Source organism: Syngnathus floridae, chromosome 12 (genome assembly GCF_059516105.1).
Source record: "Syngnathus floridae isolate MCC-2025c chromosome 12, RoL_Sflo_1.0, whole genome shotgun sequence".
Taxonomy (NCBI): Eukaryota; Metazoa; Chordata; class Actinopteri; order Syngnathiformes; family Syngnathidae; genus Syngnathus; species Syngnathus floridae.
In genome coordinates this window covers 7,028,383-7,042,703 of record NC_142424.1, presented here as the reverse complement: position 1 = coordinate 7,042,703, position 14,321 = coordinate 7,028,383, and the positions used below count along the sequence as shown (strand labels likewise).

The following is a 14,321-nucleotide window of genomic DNA, read 5'->3' as shown; positions in this document are numbered from 1 at the left end:
ATCTCTCGGCAGCTCTTGTTGCTCCAGCGTGACACAGACCGTCGCTAAGGCTTATACATTTGTCACGATCTAAATCACCTTCAATGTCATTGCGCTGTAAAAAACAACAACAACAACAACAACAGAATACTCTTGTATAACTCTAAAAACTTTGCCCACACTCACCCTCACATAATGTCGACACAGTGTACCTAAAATGCTCATAACGAATATTTCCAATAGATGCTACACGTCATAATGCCAAAACATTCTTTTGCCGACAAGGCATCGTTTTTCAGTTTGTGACTAATATGTGCCTCGGCTCAAAAAAGGTTGAGAACTATTCTAAATCGAAGGGTGGTGCAGTATTGCAAAGCATTTTTGCCTATGCCATCAAATGTGGGTGTAGTATGATGTCAAAGTTTTTATGGGATTTGTATATAAAAGCGAGTGCAAGCGTTCCGCTCAGCTTTATTTTCTATTATTTGCAAGAGGAAAATTTTGACCTTAGAGGCCCCATTGTAAATAGCGTTGAAGTCAATAAAGGCTTAATTCTATTCACTGAATGATGACGACCATGAACTCCATTGTGACTTTGCCTTTCCATTCTGTCTCCTTGTGGCGTGCACTATTTTCAAATGTTGATAGATAGGGGTGAGGGGGAGGGAAAATGTGAGGGAGGGGAGGGGGGGGTCAGCGCTTGTAACTGCAAAGCGGTCGCCTGCTTATTGCAATGCCACGCTTCGCCTCATAAATCAGCGTTTCATTACAGATTAATTGACCATTGTGCGGCCCGCAATTTTGCTAAATAATCATTGCTTAATCCACTGACGCAATAAAGTGCATTTACTTGAATGGGAAGGTGAAGAGGGTGGTGGGGGGAGCATATAATGAAGATTGGGGGTTATCATTATCACACCCAAAGACCTCGGATGTGGATTACTGCTTCTTGCATTTTTCTAGGTTGGCAAGCAGGCACTCTGGTCTGCCAGTGGAAGCTTTAAACCAGAGGGGGGTGGGGCATATCATTGGAAGATTTGCTGTGTCGGCTCATTTTGCACACATCTGTGCAGCCAAAGCTGCTATTTATCCACTTTTCATTTCTATTCCGTAAGACTCTCTCCGAGCAGCACCGGAGCTCAAAATAGCACTTTTGAGAAACTTTCAGAGTTTCAGCATTTAGGTATGCTGAGTAGATTATTGAAGATTATCATAAATGTTTTCAGCAAGTGGCCTGTGTTGTCAAACGAGGAACGTCCAACCCCGACGATCTTAACCTGAGAGACTAAGAATTGCACTGGACAGTTTTGAAAATATTCCAAGCCTTCATTTTCAGTACAATCATTTCAAGTGGACAAACATCGATGAGGAGATGACGTTATAGCTTCTATTAATTAAAAAAGTAAAATATGCTCTTTCCCACACACACCAAGCTTGCATACTCCAACATAGTTAGCCCAGATTGCTTATTAAAGCAATTGTGAGATTGAAGGAGGGCAGAGCTGTCCGTGGTACTTGATGAGCTGTCCGCACAGCCAACATACGAGACACAAGCACGCAGTAAATGTGAAATAGTGAGGCCGCCTCTCGTCTTTTATCCTACGTGCACCATCTCAGATGGTAATAGAAGTCTTTGTCATTTTTCTCCAAAGGAACAACAACAGTGAGCCATAAAAGGCATGTTCAGACTGCATTACAAAGATAATGTCAGTGTTACGCATTACCCAGAAATAAATGGGCAATTTAACAAAATTACAATTGGGATTGTGTGGGGGGGTAGCAATATCATGAGGAGGAAGTTTCAAATTAATAAACAGAAAAGGGCATAAATTGAGTGATTACTGCTGAAATTACTGGACCACGTGCTGAAATTAATTTCTTGTTTCTATTTAATGTGACTAACGTGCATTTTGGCAGCACAGTGTCAAGTGCTTGGTATATCTGCCTCTAGTTGTTTTTAGGTTCAAATGACCTGAAATTACAGTAAATTTAGAGGAATACGAAAACAAATGAGAAAAAGTCATTATAACTTAAAGGAATAATGCAGCATAAGAATTTCAGCGAGACTAAAGTAGCAATGTGGTAAAAATGTAATTACGGCAAAACCGTAGTTCTGGTAGTAACTTCTACACTAAACTATTTTATTACAAACATAATAGAAATTAATACAAACAATAAAGGAACTGGTTACGGTATATTGATGGCCTGCAACATGTTCATCGTTTGAGCAGTTCCTTGCCAAGTGTCCCTGAACAGCTGTAGCGGCTTTAGCGCACATCCGTGTCAGCACACACGAACATGCACACTCACTCGTCAAAGGTCTTGCAGAAATCACACGTTATACAAGTACCCTGTAGAAATGGAGGGGTGGGCTCTTGTCCGATGACAAGCTTTGACGTTTCCGCTACGCTTCTAAAAAGATACGTCCGCTCTCCAAGTATCACGATTACGCTGGCAGATCAAACGCTTATACTGACTGTGGACATTTATTGGGGGAACTTAACTTTAAATGCTCTCCAGTGCACAAATCATTTTACACATTGAGATGTTTTAAGCCAAATAACCAACTGTGATGTACAAATGACAATTAATAAAGAAGTTGATTTGCTCATTTAGGCATTCTGCCAGGCCTGATGATCATAGGGGCAAAAAAAAATGCTGCAAGAAAATATTCTGTCACATCTGTTATGTCAAATCAAAACTAGTTCTACTACGACAGCGGGCAACTTGCAAAGGAATTTACTCGCTTCAGTTTTGTGTTGTCTGCTGTCTGCTGAAGTTGGCAAAACAGAAGACTGTGGAATATACATAATATGGTAAATAGGGTATATTGTTTGTAATTGAGGGTTCAGACATTTCTGTCAAGATTTTAATTAGGAATAATTCAATCAGTAAGTACAATCTGGTACCCAGCCTTGGTGGAATATTTTTCATAATATTTTAAGAGGCGAAATATTTCACTTGATCTCAAGTTCAACTAGTGTCAAAATGTCTATTGCTTCCCTTCAACTGGGATTGCGATAGTAATTTTGTGTGGCACATTAATATGCGCTTTGTTTGTTTCTCCTGACTCCAGATTGACCCTTGAGAAGCGTTCTCAATATCAGTTGGAGTGGAATTTAAATTCCTCCAGCGATCTAAAAGGTAAAATGACTCAATTGAAGCTCAGATAGAATTTGCAAGTGTAGTTAAGTGGTTAGGATTTTAATTGTACAAAAACCTTTTGCTGTGTTGGAGAGAAAGAAATCTCATTTACCATTTAACATCACATAGAAATGCAATACGGTAATATTTCGTCACAATTGAGCGATGCAGAAAATCTTCAATGCAGCTGTAAAAATGCTCCCTCCATACAAGAGAGTCTGTTCCAAATTCAAACTCGGGTCCTCTCGACTGTGAAGCAGACGTGCTAGCCACTAGTCCCTCGTACTGTCCTGAGTTGAAAAAGTAATTGAAGAAAATCAAAGGGGCATGAGTAAGGTAAAAAAAAGCCATTATCCGACAGCAAGCCAATCACTGTCAATAAAGCCGTCATAAATTAGAAGCACAACAAAAGCAGAGTAGTTTGTCTTCCTCGACACGTGCTTTCTCTCACCAGGCTCTTCTCTGCATTTTCTCAAGAGTCTATCTCGGAAGACCCATGAGCCTATCGCGAAAGATTTATGAATATGTTCCAATAGCCTGAGCCAACAGTTTTCAAAGTGGTGAAGTGAAAATAAATTAAAGTGGCCCTGTAGGCTAGTCGTGAGCGGCGTGATGAATTAGATACTCATTGCACTGTCGCTCCATCGCCGTCCCTCCTTTTTTTTTTTTTTTCCTGAGGAAGAATGCTGCAAACACAAACATAAAAATTCATTTTTTTTTACAACGGACGTGTTGACAAATTGATTTGTAGGCTTACTTGTGGTGGAAAATAATTAGCAACTTGTTTTCTCTTGGAATTTTTCATTTCATGGAACCAATTGCTGAGGATTTCTTCCACAAATGATCATATACAGTAAATCTTGAGAGGTATTGAAGCATCTCATAGAGAGCTCCATGTAACCGAACCACCGTATTGATTTCCTTTATTAAAACATGCGACCCTTTGCCCGGAGAACTGATAAGAACGGGATCATTTACAAGATGGATGACTGCACCCGATTTCTACTCAAACACGGCAAAAGCCCCTCCACTACCTGATGAAATCTTCTCCGACTGACCTGCGGGTCAGCCCTCAATTGGAAGTGGTCAATCAAGGGTAAGTTTCCATTCGGGCTGGCACGGCCATAAATCTCCTCCTCCTGGCTCACTCTTGCCAAATGCGGGCTGTCATTTGTGTGTAAGCGCTAGCTCACTCTTGTGTCACAATGTGATGTAACCTGTTCCTGGTGGTAGGTCATTCTTTTATTTTGTTTTGGTTTTAGAAAAGCACTTGCGATAAGCAGTTAGAGTGATGAATTGTTCTTGTCGGGTTTCAATCTCATGTTTTATATGTACGGTATATATTTTCCAAATTATAAATTACAATCTACCGTATTTTCCAGACTATAAGTCACTATTTTTTTCATAGTTTGGCCAGGGGTCCGACTTATACTCAGGAGCGACTTATGTGAGAAATTATGAACACATTATTATATCATTTCACATGTAAATTTTACACTAAACCGCAAGCGGGCGCTCTAGGCCTGTGGAATAATTGGAACTGCAACTGCCGATGAGTCTGATGTAAGCCACGTAGAAGAGGAAAAGCGGCATCTTCTTCCTCTGGAGTTAGTGAAGTTGTTCAAAAGTGACACACAGGATGAAGATGTCATTGGATACATTGGAGTGACACGGATGGTTTGGTAAACTTGTTAGCATGTTATTTATGCTATAGTTATTTGAATAACTCTTAATATGTTACGTCAGGGACGTTCACAGTTCATTGTTTGTGTTTATGTAACGTTAGCATGCCTAACAATTATTCATATTTGATTTTAAATTGCCTTTCAAGATGACATGTCTGTTCTTGGTGTTGGATTTTATCAAATAAATGTCCCCCAAAAATGCAACTTATACTCCAGTGCGACTTATATGTGTCTTTTTCTTCTTTATTATACATTTTATGGCAGGTGCGATGTACTCCGGAGCGACTTATAGTCCTGAAAATACAGTGATTCTTTTAATTTACAAACAATTATTTTTTTTTAGATTACTTCACTGGAAAACATTTTTAATCAGGAAATCAAATGGAAGTGAAGACACCTTATTTAAAGCCACTATGGTCCAATTAAGAACTTCAATCACGAAACAAGATAATGGGGAGTTTGAGATCGGCAGATTGAGAATCATTGTAATTTTAAAGAATTTTTCAGATTTTTTTTTCTTGGTGGTTACAACCAACTTATTTGCATTAAAGCTAAAATGCAAAAAAATATTTTTCTCTTCTTGCAAATTTAGTAATGTTAAATAATTTACAAATATCTCCGAAAATAATGTTACGGTTTTGTTGGTGCATTTTTTTCTTTTTAAAATATATGAATAGAACTAAATACTTAGTTAAGTGTTTTTCTTTATGTTGAGTATTCAGAGCCTTGGAAAGCTGATAAGTCATTCTCATGACCTATCAAGAAGCAGCAATATGTTTTCAAAGTAGTTTCCGCGTGATAACATGCTCTTATGACCGTCTGCGTAGTCGTTACTGAATGTCGAACAAGCCCGAATATGAAATAAACTTTTTAGCGGCCACATTAAGTTGACATCAATAAAAATCTTGGGCTTGAGTGATCAAAGCTGCGTGAAATGTATTGTGAGAACAAAAAAGACACACTTGCAGCGTCATCTTTAATTTGGATGATTTGTTGAGAAAAAAAAAAAGCGGCTGTTGGTTGAATATGACAGCTATTTTAAATCTGCAGAGGCATGTACGAGGACAGTGTGTTGGCTTTGATAGACGGCGCCATTTATGTTCAAGTCCAAGAGCATATTCTCATCTATATCTAAGTGCAGGCAGGAGGCACATCCAGGGAGTGTCATATCCGCATTGTGTTATCAGTGACTCGCAGCCGAGCCTGTTTCTAAAAGACCACAGAGACCACCAGGGTGAGAGAAAAACACATTTCCTTTTGAATATTCCAATGCTTTGTGTAGTATGTTCGTCTGAAATGTCTCCGGGGTGGACTAAAAAGTCATTTTCTTGGCTATGTTTGATTGTCATCTTGCACCTAACCTTGTATGCGGCTTGAATGTTGGGTTAGAACGGTGGCATAGTACATATTGTGACTTCCAGTCAGGCCATTTTGCTCCATTGAATGAATGTCGGCTTTGCCAGCCGACATCCGCTTGAAAAAAAAATTACAGTTGTCATTTCTGTTCCTTAAATTAGATTAAAATGGCAAAGCTACACAAAAACATGACATGGGTTCCTAGCCCATTGAAAAGCACTGAAAATGTATCTTTACATAAACTAATGCGAAGATTTCAAGATATCATTATAGACGACGCTTACCTTTTATCCCTTTTCAAAGTATTAACATCCTTTCACATCCTTTATTTTTACACACACGTTTTCTGCTAAACGAAAAGATGAGTGTGTGTTCCTATCAATGACGTGAAAGTGTAGTGTGTGTCTTTCATGGCCAAATCCTCAAAACATAATCAGGGAAAATGAAATTAAAATGTCATTTATGATAGCATAGGTTATTGCCAACCTTTATCTTCATATTTCAATTTGGTCTTTATATGTATCGTGTCTTTTACCGATTCCACCCGCTGGTTTCTGAAACTAATTCAATTTAAAACTTTCTCCATGTACAAAATATGTTCATAATGATCAATATGACACTAACACAAACTGTTCTGCTCTCCACCTTAGTCCAGCAGTTGGAGGTTAAAGTGCTCACTTAAGGGGCATCCCAATGGTGTTAATGAGGAGGTAAAATTCTTGTTTTTTGTCTCAAATGTTCCACAGTCCATGAGGCTATGACCTCAAGACGGCTAACCTTTGGGTCTACCGTTGCTCCTCTGAACGTAATGTCATGATACAAAAAGATTAGATTTACTCAGAACGTATGCTGAATAATAACTTGCTGTGCTCAAAAATTGACTCCAATGATTTTATTTATTTATTCCTAAAATATTATTTATTCCTATAATGGTCCACCATATTACAAATGAACCTTCAAAGATGCCATGATCTCGTAGCCTGCTTGTAGGTGCATGTGGCTTGATTTTTTTGTCTAAATGGCGCTTGACTACTTTTGCATTCAAACTATTATTTCTTGTGAGCAGCCCAGTGTCATATTTTTTCTTTGGGATACTTTGCTTTCTTTATGATGTCAAAAAAAGAAGATGCCTTTGAGAGCTTTTCTAAAGGGGGCGCATTAACTATAAAGACCAGAGACTCATTTTTCCTCAAAGAAGAAAAAAAAATAAAATAAAAATCGCTCTAAGGGGTTCAAAAGTTTGTCCAGATGGTCAAAGCTTCCACTTTTTTTTTCTTCTAAGCCAAAGAAATAAAGCATCTGTCAGTTTCAGTAAGATTAATCAAACTCTTTTCCGAATTGTACTGAGAGCGATATCCAAGAAGAGGCTTGTAACCTTTCTTATCAAAGTGTTAATTATGCGCGAGCACACTTTTGGTATTTTTATCCAAGCCCTTCTGACATAATGGGAGGCAATGTGGAAATTTATTCCGGCACTTTGTTTCATGGAGTGGCCTCATACTTCTTGGACGAGAATCAGTCATGACATAACATCAGTTTTTTCACCTAGGCCTTCAAAATTAAGAAAAAAAAGTACTATGCTCATCATTTATTGCTTGTATTGTTGTAAGAATCATCACAAAAGTGAATTTTGTATCGCTGCATTTTTACGTTAATTAAGTAGAAAAGGGATTTTTGATCCGTTGCCTAAAACTTTTTTTTAATTACCTTAATCATTTTATTCAATAAAAGGGTTATGGTTAAGATGACTACATGTGATCACATTTTTTTGTAAAAATAATATCGTTGCCATTTTTTTTATTATAGAATTCTTCCCAACGTAAAGCATGTTTTAGTAATTTCCACTTGACCAAACATAACACACCACGAGAGCACTGGCAGAGGAACTCTGATCACAACCTGAAAGTAAACCTGGGTTGAAGCATTTATGTTTCGTCTTAACAGATTTTCATTCTCTTCCTGTTGGAATCCAATCTATTGTTGTGTTCTGGGAAGAATACAAAATAAAGAGTCTGTCTAACTTTATGGATTGAATCACCACATCATAGATCACAGAGCTCTTATGAAACAAATCCATCCAACAAAAGGTCGGTGCAAAGAGGCCAAGAATATTGTCAGTGACCTCCTAGTAAGGTCAAAATAATAACACCCAGGTCGAAAGACAAGGTTTAAAAAAAAAAATACTGTCCAAAAGCCTTAATCGGATCAACATGTGTTTAGTTTGGGCTAAATCAAACTTGAGTCAAGTGAACTGAGAAAATGAAAAGCTCTACAGATTTTATGTTCCCAAGAGAAGAATTTGCTGAGGGATGCACACGCAAACAATATATATAGTCGGGATAAAAGAAGACTAATTGCGACACGAGCACGAGCGCTCATGACAAAATGGGCGAATTAAATAAGTGGATGTCATTATTTCAGCAGCGCATACCTTCAAAGTGCTCCGCTGGGAATGGGCCTCTCTTTATGAGCTGTACAAAGTGCCATCGTGCCAAGCTTGTTGATAAAGTCAACCATCCACTTCTAATGAAGGAGGCCTCAAGCAAAATTTCACTCCTTTAGAAAAAAAACTTTTTGATGTGAATTAGTTTGAATCTCAACAACTTCATTAGGAAGAGTTTAGATATAAATTGTTCTCATTTCTTATATCACCCAAATCTACCACTTTCAGGCCTCTTTCAGATACGGACTATTTCCTACTTCATGTTTTTTTCGCTTCACTCTGCCATGACGCATTTTCAAATGGCGCCACATGAATTGCGTCAATTGAACAATGTAACGATTTATTTGAAATACAGGTACCATCAAGTCTGTCAATAACATCTGGGTAAAGAATGCCTACAAAAGGAGGCTCATACTTGAGAGCAAGGCTTTTGGATGCTATTGAGTGCGGGATGACAAATCGTTCCTTTCACAAATCCACTTAGTTCTCTGATTTTTAAGAGTACGAATAATGATTTCTGTGTGGCAATGAGAGGGGGTGGTCATGGGCGCCACAATGACAAAAATGTACCTTTTGAGAATTTCTAGCTGCTCGTAATCATCTCGGTAAACTCGGCAAAATCAAAAGAAGCAATCATGCTGTTCAAATACTTGACCGCAGATTACGTGGCACTCCATCGTTGACTTCAATTGCATTTGTCTGACCCCGTAATTACTTACGATATTATTTGAGATCTTCAAAGACGAAAACCGCTAGATTAATTTTGAAAGAAATAGCACAATTGTTCCGGGGATATTTCCTCCCGAAAAAGGTTTCTTTGACACTTTTATACTTTGGTAGAGAAGTAGATATTCAGTGATGTAGCGGGGGATACTGGAGTTGAATCACAATTTAGCAGTGGAATACAGTAATCAAGTCAACCGTCGGTGAAAGCTTCAATGCAGCACTGTGCTCCATTTTGAAAGACAAAATGGAGTTTGCCCAGGCGTGACAGTGTTAGACGGCATCCCCGACAGTTCATACAGACGGGGCTTGTTGTTTACCTTGCAGATGAAGCTTGCTCTCGGGGCTCTGCAGCAGGACGGAGCTGACCGAGTCCAGATTGTCGTAGCTGCTGCATCCTAGCGGGCCTGTGCGTGTCTCTGTCACCTGTCATGAGACAATAAGATCGAAAAATGTTTTGCATTGATGCGTATCATTTTGTCCAAGTAGTTTTATGACGTGCTACACAATGTTTTGGAGAGGTTCATAGTCTCGTGGTTGACTGAGTGTAACCATTTTATTTATATTTCGGTGCTTTTTAGAGCAAAGGAAAAATGGAACGCTAACAAAAAACAAATAGAAAATAGAAAATCCATTGGGATGCAAGAAAGCAGTGCTTCTCTGTCCTGGCTGCTTAATGCATTCTGGCTAAACGATTAAATAATGCAAATAAAATCTGCATTCCTGCTCTGTCCTCTTCATTTTTTCACTCCTTTGGGAGTCTCATTTAAAATCGAAACACTGACTCGATTTACAGCAAAACAAATGAAGATTGTCTTACTGGATTGTTATGTTCGATATGCTCTAGTGACAATGTTAAAAATTGTACATAATATTACAGAACAAAAACAAAATGTAAATGAATGGGCTTTGTTACAGGAACTTTTTATTTAAGTTAATTTGTTAATGTTAGGAATGTGTCTTTAAAATTGCTGACCCTGCAATTTGTTTGTATGAGACAGGAGTACCTTATTAAATTTCAGCAATGCAGCAGTCGGCTGTGTAATGAATTGTCCCATCAGGTGTTGCCACAGTGAGTGACTCTCATGATTTGTTTGGCACAGTAGCTGGGAGTCGAACCCGCTCGGGCACGTGCTTCGACACAACCGGTGCCCTTCATAAATATTCCTCGACAGTCGTAAAAGTTTTATCGGGGTAACAATTTGGAACAAATTACTATCAATACACTAAAATGAAAGTTTTTGTTGTGTAAGCGTCGAGAGGGAGTGTATGGGAATTATTATTTTTTTTGGGTGGGGTGGCAAATCCATCTATGTTTAATGGCTTTCCCAAGCACATGTTCAAGAAAGTCTTTGGGAAGACTGAGAAACAATGACCATCATTAAATCTTACAGCGTACATTTAAGGGCCGTTCCAGAGAGATTTGAGAAAGATGAACACATTGTTTGACATTAAAGTGCTGGCGAAGGGCCCTAACTCGTCACTAAGGATGGGCTTAAAACACTTTTATGGGGGGCATCAATGGACATTATTCTCGAATAAAAAGCCAGAGTCAATGCCAAACAGCCACACCAAGACATATAACAATGTCCTGACCCAGAAATGCCGTCAAGAAGAAATAATGGAGCGCTTCCGACGTGAAGAGGCTCCTTGTAATATACGACTTTCACATCCGCCTTGGAAAAGGTTGTCCTTAAAAACTTAAGGGAGGGAATACAAAGTGGAGGACTATTAAGTAGTCTCAAATAGTACCTTTCAAAGGTTTGAAGGTAAAATATATGTAATTTGAAATAAAAGTGCAAATTCACTGCACTCTGGAGAGTGAATTCAATTCAACAAAAAGCAGATGTTTCACTGTAATCACAGGGAAAAGTTTGAAAGAAGTTGATCACGTTGGACTTTTCTTATTCTTTCATGTCGATCGTGCACCAGATGGTGTGCTGACATGCAAGAAATTAGACAGACGTGGTTCTTAGCCGCCGATTTAGGTCGTTAAGGCAGGCAAGAAAAAAAAATGTGCAAAAAAAAAAAATCTGATTAGGAGAAACATAAAGCTTGTATTTTGGCATCTGACGATCGTAAGACACACTGTTGTAAAAGGATAGCGTTGTAATATTTAATTACGTTTGCTGGTACTGGGATGCCTGAACACATTGTAGTAAAAGGGATGGATGGCTCGTCTCAGGAAGCTCAATTGGCAGCATTTTAAAAACGCCGCGGAAATTCAACACCTGTCTATTGTTGCCTTGTGCCATCAAACCAACTATCCAGCGTTAATTTCATTATCAAACCTACAAATTCAATCAAATGTAGAGTAACATTTAATAAAAATGTTTCCAATTATTTCAGCCAGTCTACAACAGGAGGGTCAGCATTCAACGATCAAGGAGGAAAAGGGGTCAGTGGCCTGTATTTCGTTTCAATAAAAACCTTGATGTTTACATCCCGCAAAGGGTAATGTGACACAAACTAGGCCATTAAAGCTAACAAGCAACAAATGGTTGGTGAAATTGCATTTTTACGTAAGGTCTGTCGCTGTATTACAAGCGTCTCCTATCCTTATTTGTCCACTAATAAAGGAGAAAAACAAACAGTGTCAGTCTTGTAAAATTCAATATGATGATTGATTGCTCTGTGTGATTCATGATGAGATGCGAAATCACTGAAACTTTTTTGTCTTCGGTATGAAAGTAGTCTTTGTCAGCATAACATTCAAAAAGGACATTCGTCATTCAACACTTTATGACAATGAATGACTGCAAGCTTCATCTTCTGTAGCAAATTTTGTCTTGATCCAACCATTGTTTCACAAAACGCCATCTCATCTTTGCTACGATATTTGTCTGTAGTATCATTGCTTTATTATACAGAATGGCATTACTGCAACTTTCCTGTTATTTGTATTTGGCAGGAGATCAGTTCAAGACAACAACCTATTCTAAATGGTTATTTGTCTTTTGTCACAGTATCACAATATGTATATCGATATACTATATAACAAATATATATAAGAAATCCGATCTTTGTATTGGCCCACTGTGTTTCTTTGACACAACACTCTCAAATAAAATCTTTTTCATACAACAGATTTATGATTGGGTTTTTTTTTGTCTTTGTCACACATCCCTGCACGATGAAACATGACACTCCGGAACCTTTTATCTTCAGTATGAAGCGGTTCAGAAAATGGATGGATGGACATCACGCATATTTCACGGTACCACATTATATGACATCATCTTTCTCCTTTGCTCATTTTATCACTGAACGATACCATACGACATATTTACATCTTTCCTCTCTGATACGATACTTGTCTTGGTCACATCTGAGCTTCACGATATGACATCATCTACCAGCAACTTTCCTCTTTGTTACACCAAGCGATATGACACTTCATTACAGCAAGTTTCCTCTTGGTTATGATATTTGTGACACCAACAGTGCATGTTATGACTCTGCTATTTTGTAGATTATTCCGGGAGGTTAATTTTACAATTACTTGTGTCCTTTAAAAAGTAATATCGCGTGGCAATGCGTATATTTACCGTAATTTCCGGACTATAAGCCGCGACTTTTTTCCAAAATTTTGAACCCTGCGGCTTATAGTCAGGTGCGGCTTATATAAGATTTTTTTTCGTGATTTTTGTGATGACTTGATCACTTTTATGCACTCATAAAAAGGCTGTGGACCACTGTTGTGCGGTATCTTGAAGAAAAAAACAACAACAAAAATACTATTTTGAAACACTACTATGGCTGCTGCTTATTCTGCCTGTGTTGCTTGTGACTATTATGAGATTTAGTAGGAATGCACACTAGGTGACCTGCGTCAAAGGGCTCTAAACCCTTTCTCTTACTCTGCCATGTGACTCAGAAATTACACAAAGCAGTGGCGCTGTTTGGACCATCTCCATTGTATTAAAACCCAATCAATCAGGATTTAAATTCAATTCTTCTGACATTTTGCTTACCAAAAACAAGTTGTAATTAATGTGAACTTTTAATGCATTTTATTCAGAAGGTTACTTTGAACCCTGAGGCTTAAATGGCGGCGCGGCGTATTTATGGATTTTTACGGCTTTCTGTGTACTGTCTTTCTTTGTAAAAAAACTCATGTGCACGTGCGGCTTATAGTCCGGTGCAGTTTATGTAAGAAAAAAACTAAAATATCCCTGAATTTTAGCTGGTGCGGCTTATAGTCTGGTGCGGCTTATAGTCCGGAAATTACGGTATTTGTCCCTTGTCGCCTGCTTCCACCAGTTGGCAGAAACATGTTTACATTCATTGTCACCCACACGCATGCAACGCTAATACATGTGCATAAACATGAGCACGGTCATACACAGCTTTATGGATTAAAGTGCGGCCCTGATAATCTGCGGGACTTTTAGGAGAGCGTATGCGCCTCACTTCCTCTCTGAGCACACACCAGCAGATTATGAAAATGTGGAGTCTAAAGTAATAAAAATACAAGGAGCAATCAAACGACTGAAGTGGGCCTTGGGGGGGGACAGCGGAGGATTTGGATTATTAAGCGGAACACAACAGTGGAATCCCACCGGGCCACCACCACCCACCCACCCCCCTGCCCGGCTATATCAAAGCCCACCGTTAGACAGAACGCAGAGTTCTGGAACAGCCTCGATAATTGTCATCTGTCGTCATGAAAGTGATCTTCACGCTGTAAATAAAACGATGCACAGGAGATCCAAAGTTTCCTCTGCAGTGAAGTGGCAAGATAAATAGCGCCTCGTATTCCCAGCTCGACAAATAATGACGAATGCTAAATTAATTCCAGCACTGTGCAAAAGTCTCAAGCCCTGGAGAAGATGCGCTCTAATGACCCTGTAAAACTAGAATGTCAGTTTATTTTGTGCAGACCTTGACTCAACATGAAAAATTGCCCATCGTCATCTGTACTTTAAAAATTCATCTTCGATAGCCACTGTGTGAGCGACTACTAAATTTATTTTTTTGATGGCACACAT

At 38.7% G+C, this 14,321-nt stretch overlaps 1 protein-coding gene and 1 long non-coding RNA gene across 3 annotated transcripts in view; one reads left to right on the top strand and one right to left on the bottom strand.

Annotated features, from left to right (window-relative positions):
- brinp1 (BMP/retinoic acid inducible neural specific 1) overlaps positions 1 to 14,321 on the bottom strand; it is a 119,988-nt gene that overhangs the window by 14,126 nt on the left and 91,541 nt on the right. For both annotated transcript variants that reach the window (XM_088391188.1, XM_088391190.1), the window contains one exon: positions 9,651 to 9,756. In XM_088391188.1, coding sequence (XP_088247314.1) covers positions 9,651 to 9,756 — 106 coding nt within the window. The remainder of the gene's footprint in view (positions 1 to 9,650; positions 9,757 to 14,321) is intronic.
- LOC148389881 (uncharacterized) lies at positions 5,651 to 12,405 on the top strand. The gene is made up of 3 exons (XR_015861559.1): positions 5,651 to 6,042; positions 6,815 to 6,874; positions 9,658 to 12,405. It is a non-coding gene; the product is annotated as an uncharacterized LOC148389881 (long non-coding RNA).